Here is a 25,876-nt window from a genome sequence, read left to right on the forward strand (position 1 = left end):
TCTTTCCTTTCCTTTCCTTGATTCTTTTCAGGATGTGACATGCCCTGTCACCTCAGCACAACTGCTAACTTGGTCTGATGCTCAGACCTATTTCAGTGTTTTCCTGTGAATGTTTCTTAAAGTGTTCTCTGCTGTGCCCAAAATGTTGGAACCTACACATTCTCAACCTCTCCTTTCCTTCCAGACAAAAGGAGGAATTACATTTTTCCTAGTTTAAGCAGACATTATCTGAAAGTGATTCACCTTGAATAAGTAGTTGTGTTTTGTTAAAGTTCAAGTATTTCTCTTGATAAGACAGAGATGGGGGTCAACTTTGTCAGTCCTTAAGGATATTTGTAGGTAAGGGACTACAAATATACAGCTTTCAAAAGCATAATTCTGTACCTTAGCTGGAAGTTACATGCATTCTGAAAAGCATAATTTCTATATAGTGGGATTAATACTGCATCCAAGCAAAATTCATGTTTCCAATGGAGATGTGAAGATTAAATCACAATTATATGCACATATTATGCACTTTAAATTTGTTGCTGTAGATTTGTTAGTCCTTGATTCTGCTGGATTTTTGGTTCTCACTACAGAACTCAAGTATATGAAATGTTATTTTTGTAGTGCTTTGAATTTAAAGAGTCCATAAGTAAAACTTGTTGCAAGTGAAGTTTAATTTTTTCAGCATCTAATTTTCTAGCAAAGAGCATTCATAATGAAATGTAATTTGTCTTCATCCAAATTTGAGTGACAAGAAAACCCTATGCTTGTTACACTTGTCAGAATGTCTTTTGACAACTGTTTCAGTTTCTTCTGAAAAATGCGCTTTTGTAAAAGGCAGGATTGTTTTCACATTTAGAGTATGCAGTCTATAAGTATTTATATCTTATCTTTGTATTTCACTCATCGTACTCAAATAGTATGACTGCTTAGGTGTCTAAATAAGTACTTCAGTGGCACTATCAGTTGCCTATTTAAACACAATAAAAGGCATTTTAGGTTTAGTGCCTTTAAATGTTTTAGTGCTATGCTTGGTGTTGAGGCAGCAATGTTGAACACAGATGGTCTTAACAGAACTCAATCAATGTGTTGACTATAGAAAGCATGGGTTTAGGAGCTTTGTGCTCTGTCTGAATTCTGTTGTCCTCCTATAGCCCAAAGCAGCAGCTGGAGCAACTCAGCAGTCAAATGCTACTACTGCTACTAGCTCTACAACTGCAGCTCCTGCACCAGTTGCTGCCCCAGTCCCTGCTGCTGCCCCTGCGCCAGCTCCTGTCCCTCCACCACCAGCACCAGATGCAGTTGCTTCTGAACCTGCACCTGTGAGTGCTCCTAAAGAAGAGAAGCCAGCAGAAAAACCACCTGAGACACCAGCTGCTGTTAGCCCATCATCAACTGACAGGTATGATTGAGCCTCCAAAAGTGGCTTCCCTGTCTGTTTCTGTTGATTCGAGTTTTGATTTTAAGTTGAATTTTCCATTACAGTGTTAGTCCAATTGTTTTCTCTATTCTACATTTTTTTTCTTAGCTGTTACTTCAGTCTCTGTCTCAAGTTTAACATTACTGATGGTAAGAAGTGCCCCCTCACCCCACTCACATGTTCTCCTGTGAGGAAGTGTAGTCTTGAGATTAAACCTATGAATGGAGAGATAAATGACAAAGGACTTGTGCTCCTGTTACGAACTTGTGGCACGAGTTTCTTTTCAGACTGAGGATATTCACCTGTGTAGGGAGCTACTGTTCACAAAGCTCTTAAAGACTTCAGAGGTATGTGTCCTGTCCTGTTTGTAGACCTCTGATTCTGTTTTGAATCATACTGGTTAGATTTGAATCGTAAGGTCTTTATTACTGTAAGAGTTGCTTAATTTCTGGAAAGAGCTTTTTCTTCCAAAATGTAGGATATAGTATTGTTCTTAATCATGTAATATCTTAAAGCTACAAGCTTATTTGTTCTGAATGCTCCTTTGCCCATCTGCAAGTAATTGTGGGATTTCGGATAATTTTTAACCTCAATTCTATACATTTAAGAAAATCAAATGGAAGTTAGAGGTTTCATCCCTTTTGTATACTGTGGCCTTTTTTTTGCTCACTTTAAATTCCTTAAGTATTCCATGGGATAAAAATATTGTCAACTGTAATTTAATGGCTCTTGAACCGCTGCATAGCATCAAGTTCTTCATTTTTCATACACTGTTTTTTAATTATTTGCGTGTTAGTTGAATACTGGTGTAGAAGACATTAATTTTGAAGTGTTTATATTTAAATGCCATCAAATACTGATTTTATTATAAGGAAATTAAACTTACAGTTGCTTAATATCTTGAAAGTGTAATTATAAATTTATTGCACTAGATACCCTAATTGATTATTTAATTTTGCAATTACAAGAAATGGACATCTTTTATAAATGCGATACAAGTAAAGCTTCATTTATCAGTTGAATAACTTTCATTTTTTTTAATGTTAATGAGTGAGGGTTTTTTGCTGCTCATTTTGTCCAGAAGGTTCAAAGATTAGGTTAAATCTTTGATGCCGAAACAGTGCTTTCCAGGTTTTCCACATACAGATTGCAGTGTTGTAAAACTGCAGTAAGGGAGCCTCGATGTACATGGTTAACAGGAAGCAGGAGAATAATTTAACAAATATCTTGTAGTTGTCACCTGCCTTGATTTCAGTGAGTACTGCTTGTTTCTGATTAGCTTTAGAAGTTAAATTACTAAGGCTACTGAAGATACGTTGAGCCATGGCCAGGCAAGCTCATGTCCTGTTTTACCTTTGATTTTTCTTAGTTCTAAATCTCACTAGTGATAGATAGTAATGACACATTCTTGTTGGAATTAATTTTTTCTTACACAAAAAAAATACATCTCTGTAAATGCCTTGTCAGATTTTTAATGGCGTCTTCTGAAACTGATTCCGATTAATCTGATGATCTTTCACTTGCTTGTGGAAGTTACTAACTCTGGTAGCCTGATAAATGCGATGCTGCTACAGCTCCATGTCCAGGTCTACCAAGTATCGAGATTGAACATGTATTCCCAGTACACACACACAGTATGTCTATATGGCTGGCCACGTAGGTTAACAGAGACAGGAAAAAACAGCACTCAAGCAACCATACAGCACCAGTAGTCACATCCTGTTCCCCTCTGGCTACTGTGGGCAAAGCCCAGTAGTGCAAAATACACATGTACAAACATACAACCAGTATGAATTCCTCCAGCAGCTGGCCTTAGACAGTCTGTTCCAATAGCCGGCCTGGGTCTTCCAGTCTCCCAGGTTTTTGGTACCTGGGCATGTGACTGCCTGAGCTCTTCAGCCCTGCTCCAGTTCCCTTTGCCTACACATGCACGTACACAGAGAGGTTCCATTCAAAAATTGGCTGTAGACAAGTGCTGAACCTGGTAGCTAGTCCCTAGATCCCTTAGTCTCCCAGCTGCCTCATTTCTTGGGCAGGTCTCCGCTAGCTGGTTGAGACCCATCGCCTTACCAGTAGCTGACCCCCACATATTAGTCTTTCCAGCACCTCCTGTCAGACTCTCCAGTCTCTGCAGCTGCCGACTCTGACTTACAGCCATTCAATACCCAGCTCTCAAGCCTCTTACACTGCTCAGTATAGTCCAGTTGGATACTTACTGGGGATTACACACATGCCAATGTGTGCATCCACACAGAGTGTGCATGCACTCTAGTGTCTGGGGTGCTGACATCCCAGGCATATGGACCCCTCTGGGCCCTTCTCCATTTGCTGGCACTAAGACTTACACAATGTCTGGCCTCTGCAGTTGCTGGCTGCACAGATGTGTGTATCCCTGTGACTTATGGTTCCCTGTCCAGTTGTGGGCACTTAGACTTCCATACACAGACATGTATGTAGAGCAGCGAGACCCTCCAGCATGAAAAATAATTAAAAATGGGATTAAATTAGAAGGCAAGACAGACTGGTGATCAGGTGCAAGACTTGGCCAGGCAAGTGCTGTTTACATGTGACTGGCCCTTTTTCTCATCTTTTTGCTCTCTTTACCTGTGCTTTTCATCTGCAGGGTGCCTTGATGCTTCCATTTCCTTGCCTCTGGTTTTTCCCCTAGATATCCCATATGAAGTCTTGCACAAACCCCAAATGCTTTTGCCTAGCACCCCTTGGTGAGTTGCACCACCCTGTAGGCAGTAATGCCCTTAATCTCTAAGGAGACCTGGAGACCCTCTCCCATTGACCCATCAGGGGTGTCACTCTGAGACCAAGGCGCTGATGCTTTAAGTTGCAGCCCTGGGAGGAGCCAGGAGAGCAGCACCCTTAGCTCTGACTGAGTTAACTGGGATTCCTTTGCCCAGTGTTGTGCCTCTGTGTTCCTTGGTGTTTATGGAGGTGAGCCTTTAATCCTGTAATTTAACAGCTTTGATAACTTGAGAGGCAGTAGTTGCAAATATTAGCAGTTTATATTCCTAGGAAAGTAGGATACTGAGATTTTAATAGGTGCTTGCTACTGACATCCTTGGAGCCTCATTGAGGTCAAACCAGTGACTGTGGGGAAGCAGTTAGTGAGACTACTATGTGCTTTTGAAAGTCCACCTTGTTCTCTCACCCTTTAAAGCATTCAAGCAAGCAGATGGCTAATCCCTAAGCAGATGGGCAAGAGCCAAACTAATGGGGGGTCTGGAAGGAAGGTTGGCCTTTAAGTGTTAAAAATGGTAGTATTGTAAGTTTGTAAAATCTGATCTCACTATATAAGACCAAGAGAGAGTTCTTTAGAAATCTTTGTTGGTTTCTGAGAAACAAAAGGGGCTATTAGAATTACAGCTGCTGCTGCTTTTTTTGAAAAACAGGAAGTTTTCCGAAGTTTTGTAATTACCATTGCACTTGTCTTCATCTTACAGTACAACAGGTGATACATCTCGATCAAATCTTTTTGAGGATGCTATAAGTGCACTTGGTAAGTGGAGTGTTTTTTCAATGTAGACATTATTTTGGTGCAGCAGAAAAAAATGACGGATTAGCAGATGTTGACATTATCTTCTGTATCTGTCATTGGTAAAGTTGTAATCAAAGTACTCTTCTCTAAGACCTGAAGCTGGTATCTTAGAACCAGCATCAAGAACTTCTTTACTGAAGAATATTTCACTTCATATATTTTTACTGTGTAAAAGGAAGGTTCTTATTGTTCCTGTTTTTTTTTTCCCATTTGCCTTAATTTCTGTTCTAAATATTCAGTTTGAAGTGACTTGAATAGAACACAGGATGTATATATATTTATACATGCTTTTCACCTTTGCTTCCCAGTGTGCAGGTCTGATAAAATGGCTACCTTTATTAACTTCTTCCAGCTTTGACAGTACTGTCATTTGACATGTTTAGATTAGATAAATTCACCAAATCTAGTGCTGCATGGGTTGAGGAGTGAATGCCTTCATGTACTTACAGTCAATTCACTTTTCTTTTGACAGTTTAAATGTCGTTGTTTCTCAGTGGAATAAACAGTGTGAAAACAATAAAAAGTTCTTCTGCTCATTTATGCTTATTCTGGTAGCTAGAAAATTACTAGGCAAACCCAAAACTCTTTACTCCTACTTAAATTTTTTGGAGGGGATTTTCTTGTTTTTCCCGTGTAGCAAATTAAGGCACAGAAATAAGAAGGAGGTGGGTTTTTTTTATTTTGTCTTATCTCTGTAAACATTAAGCTGCAACTTGGTACAAAAAGTTAAACTAATTAAAGAGTTTCACTTACATTTTTTTGTAGGAATGTGTGGATATACTGGAGGCAGGTGTTGTGATTAAGCACCCAAAGTGATTTAGGAGCCGTAGTAATGTTTTACCTATTTTGGTCATAGCCACCAGGTTTAGTATGTCTAACTGCAGCTTAGATTTTATGTTATGACATACTGTTTTAGGCTGAAGCTGAACCTGTATGAGCTGAAATATCTGGTAGATACTGTAGGAGGCAACCAGTTGAATTCTATTACATTTTTAAAGTGACTGCTGCTACCAAAGGTGCTACAGGCTTCATTAACCATTTGTTATACGTTAGTAGCCGAGATGTGGTCATCATAAATACTCATGTTAACAATAATGACCAACAAGTTTATTTAAGCTAATGGTCTTGATTCAGTTATCTTCAGAATTTTAAAAGAAAAAAATGTCCTTTCAATGTAGCAGGAGAGCATCACCTCACTATCTGTTTTATGTGAAAGTTCTTTGATTGGTATCTGATACAGTAAATCCACGTATCCCACAGCTTGGAAATAACAGGCATTGAAATAACATACTGCAACGGTTATATGCCAAAACATTTTGAAAGGCAATAGGCATGACCTCTGTGGTTCTTTTTCTTTGGAAATTGTCTTATAAGGTATTTGCTTGCACAAATTCATGTAGTATGTTTTTATACCCTAAGTAGGATCCTAGGCATGTTTTTTGCTGTGGTTTCTCAATTGCATTGTCTGAAGATAATTAATTGACTTCACTTTAAAGCCAGGGATTGGTATCTACTGAATTGCTTTTGTTTTCAGTTAGATACACTGACTGAAAACTGATGTGGCTTTGTGTGCTACGTGAAGATCTGTACATCTTGCAGTTCCTGTGCAACTATATCTTTCATTGGAGCAGCCTAAGCTTTCTGTAGAGTAGGGGACGAGAGTTGATGTAAGGAGTGTGATGAACTGTATTTGAAAGTTAATCCAGTTTTAAAATGTTATTGGAAAGACAAAAGCAAAGAGCAGAATCAGTTCAGCATTGACTTCACAAACATTCCCAGTAACACTATGTAGAGATAGGCTTGACACTCTATCATGACATTGCTGATGTGCAATTCCTGAATTATTATTCTTGGTCTTACTTTTGCATGCTTTGTGTAAGTAGACTGTATATGGAGTACAAGTGCGGAAATTTGCAGTAATTGTTTCCTCCTTTGGCTTTTATGTAGCAGTCTATCCAGAAGTCAGCCTTCTTGCATCTTTTTTTTTCCTGTACCAAATCTCTCCTACTGTTGTAATCTCTGCCTAACTTATGTTGAAAGATCACTACAGAAATGTTTGGGTAGTAGCTAATTAGATCAAAAGGTGTTCTGTCTGCTGTTTACCTTGATTAATTTGATAGCAATAGTAAGGGTAAATTAGTGCTATGTAAGAAAGAACATGAGCAGTAAGTTTATCAAAATCACTGTGTTGGGACAATTGTTGGCTTGGCTTTTTTGCTTCTCTGAAGATACGTACACAGATATGTGTAATGAGAGCGAAATTTAAGTGATTTTTAAAGTGTCGTTGAAAAACAGAAGGTAGATGTAAAATGTTTGACCTTGCATATGAAGACATGAACTTAACATTCTTTAAACTCAGGTTGGCGCTATTGAAGCCCGAAGAGTAAGTACTCAAGTTAGTCAAGGGTTTTATATACATTCTTTATCTTTATGAATAATGCACAAGTATCCTTGGCTAGGGCTGCTTTATTTTTGTTCTTGAGTATATTGCTCTCAGTTATACATCCACTGATTATTTAGAAGCATTTGTTTAAAGTCAGGCAATGTGATTATGTTAATCATAGAATAGCTTGGATTGGAAGCGACCTTTAAAGGTCATGTAGTCCAATCCCTCTGCAAGGAGTAGGGACATCTTCAACAGGATCAGGTTGCGTAGAGCCCTGTCCAACCTGGCCTTCAATGCCAGGGATGGGGCATCAGCCACCTCTCTGGGCAACCTGCCCCAGTGCTTCAACACCCTCATTGTAAAAATTTATTTCCTTATATCTGACCTATTTTAAAAACATTACCCTTTGTCCTGTTGCAACAAGCCCTGCTAAAGAGTTTCTCCCCATCTTTCCTATAAAAGCCCGCTTTAGGTACTGGAAGGGCACAATAAGGTCTCCCCAGAGCCTTCTCTTCTCCAGGCTGAACAGTCCCAACTCTCTCACCCTGTCCTCACAGAAGAGGTACCCCAGCCCTCTGGTCATCTTCATGGCCTTCCTCTGCACTTGCTCCAACAGGTCCATGTCCTTCTTATGTTGGGGGCTCTGGAGCTGGATGCAGTACTCCAGGTGAGGTCTCATGAGAGTGGAATACAGGGGTAGAATCACATCGACCTGCTGTCCATGCTTCTTTTCATGCAGCCCAGGATGCAGCTGGCTTTCTGGGCTGGAAGTGCACATTGCCAGCTCATACTGAGGTTCTCATCAATGAACACCCCCAAGTCCTTCTTAGTGCTGCTCTCAATCCAGTCTCTGCCCAGCCTGTAGTTGTGCTTGCGATTGCCCTGACCCAGGTACAGGGCCTTGCCCTTGGCCTAGTTGAACTTCATGGGGCTTGCACAGGCCCACCCTCTCTAGCCTGTCAAAATCCTTCTGGATGGCATCCCTTCAATGTATCTACTGTACAACACAGCTTGGTGTCATCATCAAACTTGCTGAGGGTGCACTCTATTCCACTGTCCATATCACCGACATGAGCATTAAACAGGGCTAGTCCCAATACAGACCCCGGAGGAACACCATTTGTCACTGGTCTCCACCTGGACACTGAGCTGTTAGCCACCACTCTCTGAGTGCGACCATCCAGCCAATTCCTTATCCACTAGTGATCCACCCATCAAATCCATGTCTCACCAATTTAGAGACAAGGATGTCATGCAGGACAGTATCAGATGCTTTGCACAAGACCAGGTTGATGACATCAGTTGCTCATCCCTTATCCACCAACACTGTAACTCTGTTGTAGAAGTCCACCAAATTTGTCAGGCATGATTTGCCTTTAGTTAAGCCATGTTGGGTGTCACCAGTCACCTTCTTGTATTCCATGTGCCTTGGCATAGTCTCCAGGAGAATCTACTCCATGACCTTGTCAGGCAAAGAGGTGAGAATGACCAGCCTGTAGTTCCCCAGGTCTTCCTTGTTTCCCTTTTTAAAAATGGGGATTATATTTCCCCTTTTCCAGTCAGTGGGAACTTCACTGGACTGCAACAACTTCTCAAATGTGATGGACTGTGGCTTGGCAACTTCATCTGCTGGTTCCTTCAAGACCTACAGATCCATGTCATCAGGTTCCATGGACTTGTGCACCTACAGGTTCCTTGAATGGTCTCAGACATGCTCTTCTCCTACAGTGGGTGGTTTTTCATTCTCCCAGTATCTGCTTTTGCCTTCTGCAAGTTAGGTGATGTGGCTAGAGCCCTTGCCAGTGAAGACTTGAGGCAAAGAAGTCATTGAGTACCTCAGCCTTCTCCATGTCCTGGGTAATCAGGTCTCTTAGTTCCTTCCAGAGAGGGCCCACATTTTCCCTGGTCTTCATTTTATTCCCGAGATACCTAAAGAAGCTTTTCTTGCTGCCCTTGATGTCCTTGGCCAGATTTAGTTCTGCCAGGGCTTTAGCCTTCCTTACCTGATCCCTGGCTGCTTGAACAACCTCTCTGTATTCCTCCCAGGCTACCTGTCCTTGCTTCCACCCTCTGTAGGTTTCCTTTTTGTTTTTCAGTTGGTCCAGGAGCTCCTTCTTCAAACATGCAAACTGCCTGTTGTTTTTGCCCAACTTCCTCTTTCTTGTGGTGCATCGCTCCTGAGCTTGGAGGAGGTGATCTTTGAATATTAACCATCTTTCTTGGGCCCGTCTTCCCTCCAGGGCTTTATCCCATGATACTTTTCCCAGCAGATCTCTGAAGAGGCTGAATTCTGCTCTCCTGAATTCTATGGTAGAGAGCTTGCTGCATGCCCTCCTAGCTGCTTTAAGGATCTCAAACTCCACCATTTCATGGTCAGCCAAGGCTGCCCTTGAGCTCCACGCTCCCCACCAGACCCTCCTTGTTGGTAAGAACAGGGTCCAGCATAGAATCTCTCCCCTTCCTAAAGAGCCTGTATCCCTGCATTCCAGTCATAGGAGCCATCCCACCACGTCTCTAGTGGCTTGAGTTAAACGCCTTCTCCCTAAGGGGGTAAAACGTAGTATTTTCTCTAGTTCTTCTAGTTTTTACTTGTCTTAACAGAGCAGCTCTAGCAGTATTTGTTTCCTCAACTTTTTTTAATCTATTTTGTTTTTATGGTGACTGTTAATTATTTAACTCTCCTGTCATAAACTTACTAGTGTCACAGAGTCAATAGTAGGTTTCTGCTGAGATAAGGAATGTGTTTATCCAAGGAAGAAAATGGTATTTTAATGCCTTTTTTTTCCTATTTTTACATGGGAAGATAACCTTTAAGATCTTGCTCAATTTACAATTTAAAATAGAATAGTTATTTTTTGGAATTGTTAAACCTACTGTCTGCTCTTAAGGAAGGGAAAAAGGGAAATAAAATTGATTATGAAAAGAAACTATAATTTTCACTATGATACCGTTATTGTAGTGAGTAGTTGTCCTTAAATTGCCCCATATATAGTGTGTATACCCTTTTGTCTTGATGGCTGCAAATGTGTGCCAGTTTTAGACCATTTATGTTATAAGAGGTGGAGGATATGATGTGATGTATGTCTAGCCAAATGTATATGAATTAAATGAGCTAGCTTGTTCTCCTCAACCCTCATTAAGATGTATAGTGACTTTCCTAGAATCAACTTTTAAATTTTCTGCTTGATGTGAGTTGATCTGTGTTAAGTTGATTAAATGACTTTGATCATCATCACCAGCATGTAGCAATACACAGTTGTAACTTGGTCGTTGCTGTTATCTATCTAACCATAGTACAGAGTCTTTATTTCCAAAAACCTCAATGGCTAATGGTTTGATGGGCAGATTTAGAATCATAGAATGATTTGGATTGGAAGGGACTTTTAAAGGTCATCTAATCCAACCCCCCTGCAAGAAGCAGGGACATCTCCAACTAGATCAGGTTGCTCAGAGCCTCATCCAACCTGGCCTTGACTGTTTCCAGGGATGGGACATCTACCACCTCTCTGGGCAACTTGCTCCGGAGTTTCACCACCCTGATTTTAAACAATTTCTTCCTTATATCAAGTCTAAATCTACCTCCTTCTAGTTTAAAACCATTACCCCTTGTCCTACCACAACAAGCCCTGCTAAAGAGCTTCTTCTCATCTTTCTTTCTTGTAAGCCTCCTTTAGGTACTGGAAGGGGCCTTTTCTGCCTAGGAAGTTTAATTTTCAAACTTAACACTGCAGGAGATTTTTATCGATTGCATCAGGAGTTGACTGTTAGCTGTGAGGATACCCTTGACCTTAGATAAAAGCGTAGAGAGAGAATATTTTTTAAATTACAAGTACAGAGGTATCACAAGTGCTGCCTTTTGCAATAGAACTTTACACTGCGTTCATTACCCTCTACTATTCTAATCAAATGCATAATGAAACCACCAAAATATATTTGGAGTTAAAGCCACAGAACCATGGCAAGTTTAGTATGAGCTATTCTTTACTCTTCAAGGAACAACTCAAATTTGGGTAGAAATGAAGTTTATCCATTGATTTTTTTTTTTATTTTATTTTTTTTTTTGTGTGTGTGTGTGCTTTTCTTTTTGCCTTTTTCCCTTAAAATGGTGATCATGTTACTTCTAGTGACGGGTCAATCCTATGAGAATATGGTGACCGAGATCATGTCAATGGGCTATGAACGAGAGCAAGTAATTGCAGCGCTGAGAGCCAGCTTCAACAATCCTGACAGAGCGGTGGAATACCTTTTAATGGTGAGCAATTTATTTTACCTACACTCTGTTCCTTCACTTTTTTATTTTGTCCTCACTAAAAAATAATTTTAACTTTGATTTACTTGTTGAGTATTATCCAATCAGTGGGAGTAATAGGTGTTCATAGAGGAAAAACATCTCTAAGCAGAGCATCTGAAAGGCTGAGATTTAGATTTGGAAGGTCATAATGTGTTACAGGAAATACTGAAGTCATCCCTACCTACCTCTGTCACTTCTTTGCTTTTATTCTTTGTTGATTTGTATGAATGGGTATGTAAAGTATATCCAGTTACAGTGATGTTTTTAACTGCCAATGACTGGCTCAAGAAATGATTTTATGTCACATCTTAATGACAGCTTTTGCTGTATTTTTGTGTTCGCATCTGTAACATCACAAAGGCATTTTTAAAGTTTCAGTTCATCATTTTTGCTAATAATGTACAGGGTTCTTAAAAACATACTTTCCAAACAGAAAGATTTGAGAGTTTTTTGACATGTGCTTAATTTAACTGTTGTTTTAATTTAAACAAAGGTTTGGAGAAAAACAATTTCTCATTTGATAAATGTAATTAGAAGGGTGAAATGAACTTGATTGGTGTGAGAGGAAATAGAAGATTAGCTTCACTTTAATGAAAATCTTATGAGTTGTTTTAGGGGCTTTTTTAATTACTTCTCATGCTATCCCAAATCAGAATTCTTTTACCCAGTGTGCAGTACACCAGTCTTACACACAGAGCAGAGGTATTTATTTAATTTCTGTGCAGAGATAGGTGCTAGGTGGTAAATCCACAAAGCTAGACACCTGGTTACAATTGCATTACAAATTTATATAATTTGGAATAACAGTTACTCCTTTCAGACACACCTACTTAACTGCAATTCGTTAGTCCTTCTCTTATGTTAGTTTAGAAATATAATACTTAAATATACTACGTATCCTCAGAGAGTAGGGGTCTCTGTCTGAGGAGGGGGCTATTTTAGCACTAGAGTTGTGGTTTTCATATTATAATGAGAGAGTTCACTTTGAGGACACTAATTAGTGCGTTTTTGTTGACCGTTCACAACCTTTATCAATCCTATGCACCTGCAAAGATACACACCCCCTTAGTTCAGTAAAGGTTTTCATATTCCAGATCCCTCCTTATCTATTTGGGCTTCTTTAGAAAGTCTAATCTCCTTGAGCCTGTCTTGGTGTTTCTTTGTTCTGGCGGATTTATGGCATTGTGCTGCTCTTTCAGGGCCATGCCTGCCATGTTACTCTTTGCTTATCTTGATTCTCCCTTTCCCATGTGGTTCCTTGCTGATTTCATGCTCCTTTGACAACCGTCCAGTTTTCGGCACCTTTTGGGACAAGTTGTTTCTTTTTTATCAGTTTCTCAGTTTCTCTTCAACGGCATAGTCTTTAGCAGGCTATGCATTGTTTATACAAAGTAACACAGCTTGCTCAAGCCAGATCCTGTTTCACAAGATTTTAATTATCTTTGCCTAATGGAAAATTTCATAAAAACTCATTCATGTGTGCTCATAAAAATGTCATTCATGGATATCATCATTGTGTACCATAAACTGACAGGTGAATTGTAACCACCAGGGAATCTGTCTGGGAACTTGCTGCTTAGTGAGTATTTCCAGTGCATTTAGTTTTCACTCTAGTATTACTTTTTTTCCCTGATGTGGTTTTTCCTTCTTCCAAATCTGGACTTTATTGAAATCTTGGAAGACAGATATCTTGAACCAGTCCTTGCAAAATATATACGGATCAAATTGCTGATAGATTGATAAGAAAAGTGGCATGTTTACCTCCAGTTGTAAAACTTTCATTTTGTTAATGTTAAGTGTGACTGGTCTGAGCAGTTCATTTCTACTCCTTCAGTAGATCCTGTGTTTAAAATGGGTCCTTCTATTATATAAGCTGGTTTCTTTCTGTTTCATGTTAACTTTTACTGAGAACGTATTTTGTTTGTTCTTCTTCTTCCTGCTGGAAAAGGAAGTGGTGAGGAAGTCTTGTTCCTTGAGACCATACTAGTTGGCAGACTTCTATTTTCCTTCTAGAACAATCCTGTGGCTACAAATGGTCTTTCTAACTGCTCTTGATCTGCTGGAGTCTAAACATATTCTTCACCATCCTGCTGCATTGGAAAAGCTTCTCTTTAGTCCATAGCTGGTCCATTGATGACACTGTTCGTTGAACCTCTACTTTACCTGCCTCCAAACCATCATCAGTGTTACCTTTTATATAATGTGCAGGGAAGGATTAGGTTATTGAGAGCTGAAAGTGTGTGCGGCTGCCTTGGTTTAAAGAATCAGAACACCAAAGGTATCTGTAAAGTGTTATAAAGAAAATGTTAAGACATTCAAGCACAGATGTCTGCTTAAAGCATAGCTGTTCCTTACATGAGCCCCGAGTCCACTTGTTGTCCATGGTTACGATGACAGGCTGTTCAGTTTTCATGCCATCATGACTAAGGATCTAAGTGTAATCCGGCATCCTTGAACTATGGTCATATGGAAGGAGGTCTTGATTCCAAAAGACACACTTTCTTTTTCTATGTGCCAGGCTAACCTTTGGAGGCATTTAGATTCGTATCTCTTTTTGACCCAAGGATTTCCTAACTCTTAATTAGGAGCGAGTCCTATCCTTTCTCCAACAACCAGACCGTTGGTTGCAACCCCTTTGTTTGGAAATTTTTAGGAAACGTTCCTTTATCATGGGAATAGTCAAAACACTGAACAGGCTTCCTAGAGAGGTGGTTGATGCCCGAAATCTGTTAGTGTTTCAGGCACGTGAACAATGCCCTTAATAATATGTTTTAACTTTTGGTCAGCCCTGAATTGGTCAGGCAGTTGGGCTAGATGATTGTTGTAGGTCCCTTCCAACTGGACCTATTCTAAATGTGTGCATACCTTGGGCAAGACCTGATGTGATTATTACCCTGTGGAGAACAATGTCAGCTAAAAACTACTCTGGTGCTCAGTTAAACAGTAAACAATTGTTAATGCACTGTAAGGCAAAAATGGCCTTTTTGCTGTCCAAGCAATGTTTACATTAAAAATTAATTGTATATTAATTGATCTCATGCTTTAATATGCTGGATAGGTGTATGAACAAGTTGCATACACCTCACTATCTCGTCTGATTGCAAGGGTACACAATTTCATTTATTTGGAGAGTGATAGTTCAAGGATGTATTTAAGAGTTAAGATGATGTTCAAAATGACAAATGATTTGTAATTAAATTTGATTGGACTAGTTCCCATAGTGCTTCCATTCAATAGCAAACTTAAGGTTTATACAAGCATGTGCTGCTTGATCTGGGCACAGATTGCAGTGACAACGTATGCCTGTGAATAGGTGAAATAAACAAGTAATTTTCTAAGATTAACCCAAGTTCCTACATTCTACTTAGGTTCCCAGAAATACTGATTTGATGGGAAAAGGTATTTAAGCAGTGCTATGTAAAACACTAATAAGAGAGAGGTACCACAGAATTGTCATGAACAGAATTTTCTTCCCCTTCTGAGGAGGGAGGGATGTGTAGCAAGCTGACCAAGCCATATAATGGTAATGAAGCGTGTGACAGGGAAAACTGGCATTTATTCTTTGAGTAGCTTAAGCGTAGACTTGATGATTAGGTGAGTTATACCTTAATGTGCTTCTTATCTCACAGGTAAGGCAACATTTTACTTGGAGTGCTGTCCAGTTCTCCGTTTCTAGATGAAACCTTTATATTAGCTGTGTATTTGTCCTCTTTTTGTTCAGCTACAGTGATGAACGTAACATGCAAAGAACATGTTATAGCAGGATTTTTAATCTACATTACCTGCCAGTTATTTCTATGGTAGATTTGCCAAACCTCTTCATTGTCTGGTTACACTGAAGTTCTATGATTATTTCCACCCACCCTGTTCTTTTTGTTTCGTGGTTCCCAAACAGAAGGGTGCCACCTTCATTTGAGGCAGGTGGAATATATTCAGTTATACCAGTGCTTCTGCCTTCTCAGACTTATCTGGATTGAATATACTGGAAGACTGTAGAAAAACAGGGTTTTGTTTTGTTTTTTAATGCCCTGGAAGCTGAGGGTTGTGATCTAGAGGATCTTGTATATAGTCTTGCCTCTTTGGGGTTGGGTTTAACATAGATTCCCCCACTATTACTCTGTGTATATCAGGAGGTTTACTGCTCTGTGGACTCTGCCTGTTTTGGGTTCCTTTGGGCAACGTTGCCTTTTGGGCAACGGTGCTACTTTGCCTGTAGCACTGTTCCTTGTAGTCATATATGAATCTTTCTTGGTGTCTGTCCCATGCTAAGCTGCCTAAGTTTCTAGGCTTCAGGGAGGAGGATGGAAAGGACAAATTTGGTGTGGGAGTTCAGTGACAATGAGGAAAGCATGGTTAGGGTGGGAAGTCTGAAGGATTCCCATGCAGGAGAAAGGTAGTAGTAGGGTAAAGTCTGTCTCGGTTGTATAACCCACATTCTATTTTACTGTAACTGTTCTTCTTTAGATTTGTCAATTTCATCCCTCTGAGCAATTAGTTCCTATATAAAGTTGTTTGCACATGGAAAATAAAAATGCAAGTTAACTGCTTTTTTTTAACTGCTAAAATTTTATAACATACAGGCCTTATCACACTTAACATACAATAGCAGTTGTCACACTGTTGTGTTGAGGAAAGAGGTCCAAAGAACTATGTTCTTATATCTCTTCTTAATTTCTTGGCAGATAGGATGGCATCTATAATCTCACTGTTAGCATTGTGTGCTACAGTTCCGTTGCTGTAATGTGACTTTATTTGCATAGCAGTGTAACATATTGTAACAGTGTATTTAGTTTAACTTTTTCGCTCATCAAATGTCTTAGAACAGGATACAAAACAAGTATTTGTTTATGGAGTAAAATGTGTTGGAGACCGATACAGTGCATGATTTACTACATCACTATATAAACCACATCTTCTTCTTGTCAAAAAATAAATTAGTCTTTTCACAGTATTTTCTTCCAATTGTAAAGGCATATCTGTCATAGCATCTTGCTTTATATTTGCAGTGAAAACATTAATTTTTTTCCTTCATTCTGAAAACAAAATAATACATGCAGTAAAACATTTTAGTATTCTGTAGGTAACTGTATTAACTGTGGCTTTAGGGTATACCCGGAGATAATCAGGCTGTGGCTGAACCCTCTCAAGCAGGAAGCACCGGTGCCTCTCAGTCTTCAGCAGTAGCAGCAGCAGTAGCAACTATACCTACGACTACTAGTTCATTAGGAGGTAAGAAAGGTTGTATTTCAGAGGATGTGGTAAACACACGTACTTAAGCATTCTCTGCTTCAGTAAATTTTAAGTTCCTGGTGCTTGTGAACTGATCAAAGTGCATTGGATAAGAGCTGTAACATGGAAATGCCCTAAGTGTGGTACTTGCTTGGAATAAATGGCTTGTTGTATGTGGATGTATCTGGAATAAAGCATGTAGTTTCTAAAAATGATGTGATCTTGCACAATTCCTTTGATTCACTATTCTGGATTTAAATGTGAGACCACAGATGTGGAGAGGGTTGTGTTTTTTCTCACTTAAACTCTGGCTTCCTGCTTCTGCGGCTAGCTGTGTGCTGTTGACTGTGACTATACTAATGCATTTACCGCTTGGAAGTTGGAATATCAAGGGAGAAAGGTGCAATAAGGCCGTGAGGTGTAGCACCTGAGAGACAGATCCTCACTAGGACCTAGGACTCCTCACTAAGCAGTGCAGCTCGTGGACAGAGTGGTTAGTGCCTGCTGAGAAGAGCTCTGTCTTAAAGAGAAATAAATGCATGAAAGGAGCATAATCAAGGAAAGGTCTGTCTTAGGCAGTGGCAGAGATGGTATTCAAGATGTAAGCCTTAATAGAGGCCAGGATGTTAAACATACAGGTGGTAGGGACAGGCACACATGACATCGTCTGTAAAGGGACAATGGAGGGAATGGGATATTTCAGAGCACTTTTGACACTGCTGCGTTCAAGGTGGTACTTAGCAGTAAAGGATATATAGGAAGGCAAGACTCAGTTGAGAAGTACAGAACTGACCTACTGAAAGAAGTAGAGAACTCTGTTGTAAGCATAGAGACAAGATAGTATGTTGGGTAGGTGTCTCTGTATAAGGTTACTCAGAGATCAGACATAAAGAGAAAAGAGCTGGAGATCAAGGACACAAAGCTATTGTATCTTAAGGCTAGGTGAGAAGAAGATGCATTGTTTAACTTTAGTATAAAGAAATCTTGCTTAAAGCTAGAGTAAATTACTGTGAGGAAGCAAGCTCTTCTGTTCTTCATTGCGGGATGTATTGTCCACTTCCATGTCCTCTTTCTATCTACAGTTATAGTGTAGATGTGTATTTTATGAAGACTCTTGGTAGCTTTTAAAAAAAACCACATTGTTTCAAATTGATTTTTCAGGACATCCACTTGAGTTTTTACGAAATCAACCTCAGTTCCAGCAGATGAGACAAATTATTCAGCAAAATCCTTCTCTGTTACCAGCATTGCTACAGCAGATTGGACGGGAAAACCCTCAACTACTGCAGGTGAATCTTAAAACAACAAAGTAATGCTGCTAGTTTTGATTTAGTTTTACAAGAAAGGGATATGGTGATGTTAACTGGTATAGTGTGTTAATAACAGTTAAAACATTCTATGTTGGCTTTTCAGCAGTTGTTGATATACAGAATATTTTTATGATGTTAGAAATGAGTCTGAGTCTCTTTATAAGAGATGCAAAGGGCATCAGGAAGGGGAAGGGTCATTGCAACTGAACTGAAATATGAAATTGTGTTTCTCACTGTTAGATTTAATACTTTTTCTCTGTGCACTTTTTGTACATTCTTTTGACTAATGTAATTCACTGAAAAGAAATAGTCTTACTTGCCTGTTGGCAGGCTTAAATATGCTTTATTTCAATATATGTATTTATTTTATTCTCCCATGCATCACAGCAAATAAGCCAGCACCAGGAACATTTTATTCATATGTTGAATGAGCCAGTTCTAGAGTCCCGCCAAGGTTTAAGTGGCAGTGATGATGGTGCCAGCACTGGAGGAGTAGCAGAAGCTGGAAATGGTCATATGAACTACATTCAAGTAACGCCTCAGGAAAAAGAAGCTATAGAAAGGGTGAGCCTTTATTCTTCTTTGAAATGTTCCTTGGCTGTTGCTGTAGGGTATTGACTCTGGTGCATGCTTCAGACATGCCTTAACTTAAAATTTGTTTATGCGCAGAGTTCTGCTTAATTTTTGATATTTTGTATTTGATAGTTCATAGTTGTTGTAGACTTATTTCAAATCACATTTCTTCTTGCTTTATAGCAACTGAGTCGAAAATCTCTTGAATCTGTCTTACTTAAAGGATGCAGAGCCTTTTAAGTGATCAGAGGCCATTTGTAATAATTGATGATTAAATGGGTTTCCCTCAGGAATGGGACTCGGGCAGTAATTCCCCTTGCAAAAGCCTCAGATAGTACTGTTCTAGGTCATCCTGTGGTAGGTTTCCAGGTACAAAGATATGTCTACACGAGCACTGTTTGCAAAGTACTTGGATAGTAAGAGCTCTCATAGTTAAGTGGATTAGTTGAAGTTACTACTTAACCCAGTTACTTGTCTATCCATGAGAATTAGTTAATTATAGCTTTCTAAAAATACAGGTAAACATGTCTATAAACGTATACTGGGGGGCTGTATATTGCATTCATAATACAGCATGTAACACTGACTAAATATAGATCTGCATAGATGGCAATGTGCCTGAGATTTTTCTTTGAACAAATTGCAGAGACTTACATTGTACTGTGGTAGTGTTTTTGTGTATCAAAGACTGTTTTTCAGCTGGCAAAGCAAAAGATTATGTAAGGATCATCAGAAAATAAGAATTCTAATGTAGGTGTCAATTCTCTAGATCTCCAGAAATTGACAATTAATAAAATCAGTCTAATAAAACTGTTTGCCCATGTACGTCTTCACAGATCATCCTCTCTAGTCTGCTGCATTTCCTTTTAAAACCATTTTATGCAGTGAAGCATTAGCTCTACAATGTGTTCCAAAACCCAATAAAGACCTGTATGCTGCTTCTGCTTTCCAGGAGAGACACACCTCAATATTTAAGTGTTGTAGTATTACAGCTGACACATTTGTGCTGTTTGTAAGCATGAAATGAAATCTAAGAATGGTTGATAAAGAACATAGTTTCTTGCAGAAATTTCATGTGCCCTGTATGTAAAATGCCTTGCAGGTACTGTGAGGATTTTAAGAAAGTCTCCAAATGGTTGTATGTACTTGCCTTTGGCTAAAACAGATATTACTTTGCTGAATGGCTTTAAGTGCAGCCTAAATCTGTTTCCCTTGGCACAGTAATAAGCTCTTCTCTAGTATTCTCATCCCCTGTTGTCATTGTGTCTTCGACACTAGTTAGTTCCTTAACTTCTGAAAAACAGATTGCTCTCAACCTACTTCTCATGGCTGCAATGTGTAGTCAGTTTTTTAAAAAGTGGAAGTCCAGTTGAAACAATTGAAAGTGTAGCTTAATGTGATACATTGGGCTACCTACCAGTGATCACAGTCTGGAAGCTTCTGCTCCAGGCAACTTATGTTAAAAATCCTGAGCTTTGTATGATTAATAGTTTATGACTGATAGTATATCATTGATAATGATTAATAGTTTATAATGGGCATTGTTTCGAATTTTTTTTCTGCAGCAGTGCAATGTGCCATTACTTCCTGACATTACTGTGACCTAGGTCTGTTTTAGTGACTTACTGTGGCAGTGAAAGAAAAGTGAGATATTTTATGGTGCTTCATTAGACTCACTCAAATCACTTTTTCAAGTGAGAATTTTATTTACTAAAAACAGAGGCAACATCTTTTTATTCTTTGCTCAGTAAAGGCTATATTAAGCTAAGGTGCAGTGTTTGTTTCAGGATGGCAGTAATTGCTTAAGTGGTATCTCAAGATATAAGACATACAAAGAAGCTTAATATACAAAATGTACTTTCTAAATGCGTTTCTTTTCTTCAGTTAAAGGCGTTAGGATTTCCTGAAGGACTTGTGATACAGGCGTATTTTGCTTGTGAGAAGAACGAAAACTTGGCTGCCAACTTTCTTCTACAACAGAACTTTGATGAAGATTGAGAGACCTTTTTTTATTTCACACCTCACACCAGTGCATTACACTAACTTTGTTCACTGGATTGTCTGGGATATTTGGGCTTATATTCATAATGCTTGCTGTATGGTATATTGCAAGGCGGGGAGAAGAGAATATAGGAAACAAAGCAAAGAGAGTAAGTATGTCTGCTTTAAATTAGCAGACGGAGGAAATCACAGTGTAAAATAATATACAACCAAAAATCAGCTTCTGCAGATCATAGTTCCTTCTATAAAATGTAGGCTAACTTTTTCTAGGTTTTCACTCTTACTGTACTAGTTCCAGAAATGTAGTGTAATGCCCTGGCTTCATGTTCCTTTCTATTTAGTATTGGTATTGGAAATAGGCTGTGCTACCTAGATTCTACAATCTATATTTCATGGTAACACTGGATATCAGCTTTGTGAAATCTAAAAGATCTGAGCAAGTGTAAACACGAATGCCAAAATATGGATAGTTATTTTGCTTTTTCAGATGTGTTAAAGTAGTGCAAAAAGCCCAGTATTTTGTTTAATGCTGGATTAAAACAATGCTGGCTTTTTTTTTTTTCCAAATGAAAACCCATTTCAGTTAAAAGTGTCTTGTTCATTGAGAAACACCACTCCCTCCTTTGCCCCCTTCAAATGATCTGAGAAGCTATATACATACAGGTAAAATTATTATGCTGTTTACATCTTCTCTTGGGGAAAAATTATAGGTATCTAATTACTGTTCACTTCAGTGTTACATTGCAGTAAAAGTTTTAAAAGCAATAGATTGCATGTTTGGTTTTGTTACATGCGCTCTTGTGAATTGAATATTATTTTTCTGCCAGCAAACAAAATGTAAGCTTCATTTTTGTCTGCTGCAATGAGATTTTATCAAATCAAATTTCACTTTCCTACCTGTACTGAACCAGCTTTGACAATATGGCTGTAAGCATCTGAAGATAACTGACATTCTCTTTCTCTTGAGTAGATTGTAATGATCAAGTTCTTTCTGTTCAGTAAGGACTTTTTTGAATTTATTCATTTCATGAGGAAGAAAAGTTCATAACTTGAGATACCAAGCAAACAATCAAGTTATGCCAATCCAAAAGAACCTGCAATTACACCTTTCTGTTGAAAATAAGCTCTGATTATAGAGTTTTGAATCTTATTTCTTGGTACCTACTTGTCATTTATTTTGTTAAGTCATCATAAAATGTAACTATCTTCCTTTCAATATACATTGACTTTTAGAGACTATTTTGCCCATCATTGCAATGTTAGCAATGAAAGCAAATTCTGGTTTTGTCTGAAGCTGTTAATGTGCAATGCTTCCTGAACACATCTTGGGGATATTTAGAATTTTTACTATTGTATTCCAATTACCTGGATTACCGATTACAGTAACAAATAAAATATTATTCGTGGTACAGCACTGAGCTGTTTTACCACTAACGATACTAATGATTTAGTGGTACAACTAAAGAATGATTTTCTGCTTAGGTTGTGTATCAATGGATTTAACTGCTACTTAAGCTTAAAGTACAAGTCAAGTGTCTGAGAAAAGAGAGCGAGAAAGACTGAAACATTTGTATTTGTATTTTGTTTCTTCATTGGTTGGCCACAGTCTGTTAAATAATTATCTGCACAAAATAGTGAAATATATTAAAGCCTTTTACTTTTTTTCTTTCTATCCTTATACATTTGTGATGTTTTTGCAGATAGTGTGTGTTTTAATTATTCAGATTTTAATCTTTTGAAATTTCATAGATGTATAATGTCTAAGTGAGCAGTAGCACAACTCAGAATTATCAATAGGAGGTGTGATACTGCTAAATAGAAAGTAAGTCTTTCATAATGCTTTCATTTTAGAGAAGTTGAGATTAATACTCGAGTCAGCCAGTAGACTTCAGCTAAATAGGAGTCTTGGTGTATTTATAGACTGGAAAAGATGGATTTTGATCTGCATTCTGCAGGCAAAAAGAGGCTATTTGTTATCTGTAAAAGGCCCATCTGCCAGTTACTTGAAAAATGCCAAATTGATACAAGGACTTCTTGAATGTACTTTATTACATAGCTAATACCTAGCTAAGACAGAAGCTTTTACTTTTGGGAGTCTTCTGTACTGATGAAACTTCTATTGGAAATAACCGTTCCTTCTTTAGGAGGATGGAAAGTAAAGCAGGAACGTCTGTGAGTGTTTCAATCTACTTTCTCTAATTTTGATTCTGAAATGTTTACTTATTATAAATGTATTTGAATTAAAGACTGTTCAGCATGGTCTTTGTAAAAAAGCTAGTAGCTTTGGTCATTTGTAACTTTGTATGCTGAGCTGGGGTTTGTAGCCTTACTAGTAATCTTGTTCCTATTTTTGAGCAGTGGAATGGTGTTGCTCTGACTTCTGATGAACAACAGGCGTTTGACCTGACATGCTAGCAAAAGCTGTTATCTGTTCAATACTGGGATTCTTGCCAGGGACAATCATGTATCTCTTTGTAGTTGCAGCCACAAGGGAAGAATGCATGGAACTCATATGTTGTTGAGAAGGTAAGTGTGACCTGAACAAGTTGCAAAAATTGCCTAGGTATGCTGTGCCTCGCTTTCTAGCAAGTACTGCCAGGAATCATCTGCACAGAGTGCTTTTCAGCTTATTTTCTGCAGATCTCTTAAGGATGTGGGGACCAGTCTCCTCAGGGCTTTGTGAACACTACCTAAGCATTTCTTCCTGAGTTTTGGTACTGTAGTCCTTACTTTTGTTGTAAACCTTCTAAGTATCCACTTAGTGAAAAGCTATTCATGATGCACTTCTAGTTGGAATGAAATAATTACTCTGGAGCTATATTAATTCTATACTTGTCTGTTCTTATGTCTTCTATACAGCTGCATTTTAATGCTATGGTTCATTAACCTTGTCCAGAATCCTCCTATGAATCTAGCTAAAACCCAAGAAATGTGAGTGACTATATGCTTTATTGTTACCACACTAAGGGAACTTTTTAGGAGTGTGAGATAATCTCTCATCAAGAGAAACTGTGGCTCTGGTTTTGAAGTGTTAGATTTAGCTTTACTTCAAGAATACAGATGAGTGAATGAAACTGGGAGACACAAAGCCAGGTCCTCAAGCAGATCTGTCACCTGTGGTTTCATTGGATATTTCAATTGGTTTTACAGAGATTTGGAGGCAGGCATATTAATGTTTAAATTTTTTTTGCTGGGTTTTTTTTTTTTTTTTTTTTAAAGCCCAGCTCTGTCTAAAACTGACATAAAACTCACCTAAAATTTCTGCACTTGAAAATACTGTATAATTCAATGGAAACAGTACGAGAGGAGTGAAGAGAGAACATCTTTGTCAGTAACATTTTAAATTCTTCCTTACCTGTTTTGGGATGCCAACAAAGTGTTCAACACACTATCTCTTGAAAAACATTATTTGAAACTACAGCTGTGTGGTTATGAAGCCAGAAATTATAAAATTTTGTGACTTCACTAAACTATACAGAAAAGTAGGCTTATTCCACTTGTGATGAAATTATGGGAATAATTTAATTATTAAATTACCACAAAATACATTACTGATCAACCATTGCTGATGGTTGGAATTTATGGCTACAGGCTGTAGCTGATACTGCTGACTTCTAATTGTCAAGTTCCAGTGCTGTATTTATAGAGTTCCTGATAGGATATATGAGCTGCAAGGAAAAAAAAAAAAAGGACATTAACCTTCTTAGCTCTTGTTAGCACTCAACTTCTTTCCTTCTTCTTAATAGTGATTGCCTAAGCAAGAAAAATAAATATTATTGAAACACAATTTAACTGCAGTTCTAATCAAAACATATTTTATGAAGACACTAGCATCTGTGACATTTCGTGTCCAGGCTGCAATGAAATTAATACAGACATGTCCCTGTTCTTCAGTAAGTGTAGAAGAATAGTAGTAGACACTGAAGATACTTATCCCCACTTCATCCCTTTGCTTTAGCCTTTTCCACAGTCAGCTCTTGCAAAACAATATCTGCTATATGCTTTTGTTTGCTGAAAGTCTAGTGCTAAAAATAGTACTTAACTAAAGATTTTGTGTTGTGTATCCTTTTGCAGCTGTGGCTAGAGACCTAGAATGCAAAGGTTGTTTTGCTTTCAAAATAGGTACCTTTCTATGGCTCAGCACATTGATGCGAATACTGTATGCTGCAGAGGGCAGGGAGCAACATCCTTGAAATTCTTGTCGCCTGAGATAGGGATTTTAGATGTGACAGACTAACAGTAACCTGATATTCCAGCAGGCAGCTCTGTTTGCCACCCGAGGGGAAGGATTCATTGCTGTCCTTGTAATGTGAAGCATTTGACTCTTAAAATGTGCAGCATCGAAAGATGAAAAAAATGGGACAGTTTGTTTCCCAGGTGCCTTTGTGGCTCTATCTGTAGAAATGGTCCGAGTGTTGTAAATTCAAGTATATATTTTTAATTACATATTTGTATTAAGCATGCTCCTTCCCTCCCCCACCCCTTTGTCTTTACCCTAAATCTCCAATTCTTTAAAATTTTCCTCTCAGTATTGGAGAAAGTGTGTGAGCTGGAAAGGGAGTGCTATCAGCTTCTGTTAGAGAATGTAAGAACAGGGTTTCAGAGGCAGGAGTATTGAATGGTATTGAATGAGGAAGGAGTCTTCTGGGTGGGATAGGAAACAAAACAGAGTGCTGAGTGCCTGAGATAGAGATTTCCCCTGTAGGGAGGTTAGGTTGAAGTGAGGAGTCTGCACCTCAAAGAGGCAGTAGTGTTTGGGAAGAATGAACACAGTATATTGAAAGCTGAGAGGAATGAAGTGGTGTGGCAGGACCAACTGGAGAGCCAGTTAACAAGCAAACTTTTGGTGGTACTCTGCATGTATAAATAAAGAAAGAGCTAGGCTGATAGAGAAGTCAGGAACAGGATTAGTATTTATATTCAAGGAGACCTCAAAGACAAAGAAATAATAAGTTCCTTTTCAGGGAGCGGCTCTTTGTCTGTCAGTTTGCTTCTAAAACCCGATCTAACTGAATGGTGATAGAGGTTACCAAAAAAAGACGGCAATAAAAAGAAACAAACCAGTTTGTACCTTGGCAGAGATCTCATAGGTGACATGTAGTCTTTGGTAGCCTAGCTGCACTGAGGT

At 38.6% G+C, this 25,876-nt stretch overlaps 1 protein-coding gene across 3 annotated transcripts in view; it reads left to right on the top strand.

Moving 5' to 3' along the window:
• RAD23B (RAD23 nucleotide excision repair protein B) overlaps positions 1-23,028 on the top strand; it is a 42,357-nt gene extending 19,329 nt beyond the window's left edge. For 2 of the 3 annotated variants that reach the window (XM_086769905.1, XM_086769906.1), the window contains 7 exons: positions 1,143-1,390; positions 4,864-4,919; positions 11,469-11,596; positions 16,741-16,864; positions 18,026-18,153; positions 18,562-18,738; positions 20,632-22,382. In XM_086769905.1, coding sequence (XP_086626031.1) covers positions 1,143-1,390; positions 4,864-4,919; positions 11,469-11,596; positions 16,741-16,864; positions 18,026-18,153; positions 18,562-18,738; positions 20,632-20,745 — 975 coding nt within the window. In that variant the 3' untranslated portion in view covers positions 20,746-22,382. Of the gene's footprint in view, positions 1-1,142; positions 1,391-4,863; positions 4,920-11,468; positions 11,597-16,740; positions 16,865-18,025; positions 18,154-18,561; positions 18,739-20,631 lie in introns of all 3 variants that reach the window. The other variant, XM_086769903.1, reaches the window with a different exon arrangement.
• The last annotated feature ends 2,848 nt before the right edge of the window (positions 23,029-25,876 follow it).

The sequence above is a fragment of the Chlamydotis macqueenii genome, chromosome Z (assembly GCF_036417535.1).
Source record: "Chlamydotis macqueenii isolate bChlMac1 chromosome Z, bChlMac1.mat, whole genome shotgun sequence".
Lineage (NCBI taxonomy): Eukaryota > Metazoa > Chordata > Aves > Otidiformes > Otididae > Chlamydotis > Chlamydotis macqueenii.